The sequence below is a fragment of the Lathyrus oleraceus genome, chromosome 6 (genome assembly GCF_024323335.1).
Source record: "Lathyrus oleraceus cultivar Zhongwan6 chromosome 6, CAAS_Psat_ZW6_1.0, whole genome shotgun sequence".
Lineage (NCBI taxonomy): Eukaryota > Viridiplantae > Streptophyta > Magnoliopsida > Fabales > Fabaceae > Lathyrus > Lathyrus oleraceus.
Window position 1 is genome coordinate 414011489 of NC_066584.1, and position 1925 is coordinate 414013413.

The 1925-nt window shown below is 33.0% G+C and overlaps 1 protein-coding gene across 1 annotated transcript; it reads left to right on the top strand.

Annotated features, from left to right (window-relative positions):
- Positions 1 to 260: 260 nt before the first annotated feature.
- LOC127095959 (uncharacterized) lies at positions 261 to 749 on the top strand. The gene has a single exon (XM_051034596.1). It carries the CDS (start codon positions 261 to 263, stop codon positions 747 to 749), a length of 489 nt encoding a protein of 162 aa, XP_050890553.1.
- The last annotated feature ends 1176 nt before the right edge of the window (positions 750 to 1925 follow it).

Sequence of the window (1925 nt, forward strand, 5' to 3'; positions counted from 1 at the left end):
TTTTTTTATGTTAGTATAATTAAAATGTTTAATTTTGTTATTGGTTTTCATCTACAATTGTTTCAATATCTAGTAATCAGAATTCAGTTTCGGTCCTGAATGGGGAAAATTTAAATGGCTTGAAAGAGAACATAGATATTGTTTTTGGCTGCATGGATCTTGACCTTGCATTAAGAAAGGAGCAATATGTTTCTTCTACGGAATCTACCACCTCTAAAATCAGGAAAGATTATGAGAAGTGAGATCGCTCCAACCGCATAATGATCATTAAGCACAACATTCCAGAGGTTTTTAGGGGTACTATATCGGAAGAAATAACTAATGCCAAAGATTTCCTTGTTGAGATTGAAAAGCACTTTAAGAAAAACGATAACGTGGAAACAATTACTCTTCTTCAGAACTTGATTTCCATGAAGTATCAATGCAAAGGAAATATAAGGGAATACATTATGAGCATGTCAAATATTATTTCAAAACTTAAGGCACTAAAGCTTGAGCTGACTGAAGATTTGCTCATTCATTTAATATTACTTTCTCTTCCTTCAAAGTTTGGTCAATTTAAGATATCTTATAACTATCAGAAGGAGAAATGGTCTCTTAATGAGTTCATTTCATTTTGCGTGCAAGAAGAGGAAAGGATGAAACAGGATAATACAAAAAGTGCTCATTTTGTTAGCACCTATAAAGACAAGAGCAAAAGAAAGAAAAATTATAAGCCCAAGAATGAAGTTGCAAGTGTTCCAGCATAAAAGAAACAAAAACAGGATGATAATTGTTTCTTTTGCAAAGTGTTTGGACATGTGAAGAAGAAATGTCTTAATATCACACTTGGCGTGCAAAGGAAGGTACATTTCTCACTTTGGTTTTTTCTGAGGTAAATTTAGCTTCAGTACCTAGAAATACTTAGTTGTTAGACTCAGGTGCAACTACTAACATCAGTGTTTCAATGTAGGGTTACCTGAACTACCAGAAGTCAAATGATGTTGAAAGATACATCTATGTTGGAGATTGCAAGTAGATGGAGGTGGAAGTTGAAAATTTTAGATATTTATTGAGTACTGGATTTTATTTGGATTTAAAGACACTTTTGTTGTTCTGTCATTTAGATGGAATTTAATTTCAGTTTCTTATTTGGACAAATCAGGTTATTTATGTTGATTTGGGAATAATATGTTTATGTTGTCTTTTAATTTAAATATTGTTGGAACTAGTTCACTTATGAGTCATGATAATATATATTTGCTTGACAGAATAACTACCTATGGTGAACCCTTAAATATAGAAACATGTGGTACTAAGCGTACAATTGATAATAATAATTCAGGAGCATTACGACATAAGCGCCTTTGTCACATCTCTAAATATAGAGTTGAGCAACTAGTGTCTGATGGAATTTTATATTCCACTGACTTAATGAACTTTGATATTTGTGTTGAATGCATTAAAGGTAAACATACCAAACAAAATAAAATTTGATGTCTTAGAATTGATACATACATACATTTTTGGACCCTTTCTGACACCTTCGTGGAATTGTCAACAATATTTTATATCATTTATAGACGATTGTTCTAGATATGCGTACATATTTCTTATACATGAAAAGTCTCAATCATTGGATGTATTCAAATCGTTTAAGGATGAAGTTGAGAATCAACTCGACAAAAGAATTAAGAAAGTCAAGTCTGACTGTGGCGGTGAATATTACGATAAATATGACGGTTCAGGTGAACAACGTTCAGGGCCTTTTGCTAAATTCCTGGAGGAATATGGAATCGTACCACAATACACCACGCCAGGATCGCCTAGTATGAATGGTGTTGATGAAAGACGAAATCTGACTCTTAAGGATATGGTAAGGAGTATGATTTATCATTCTACCTTGCCAGAGTCACTCTGGGGAGAGACACTAAAGAGTACAACTT

Coding starts and splice junctions, on each gene's coding strand:
- LOC127095959 (XM_051034596.1), top strand. CDS start 261: ATGATCATTAAGCACAACATTCCAGAGGTTTTTAGGGGTACTATATCG.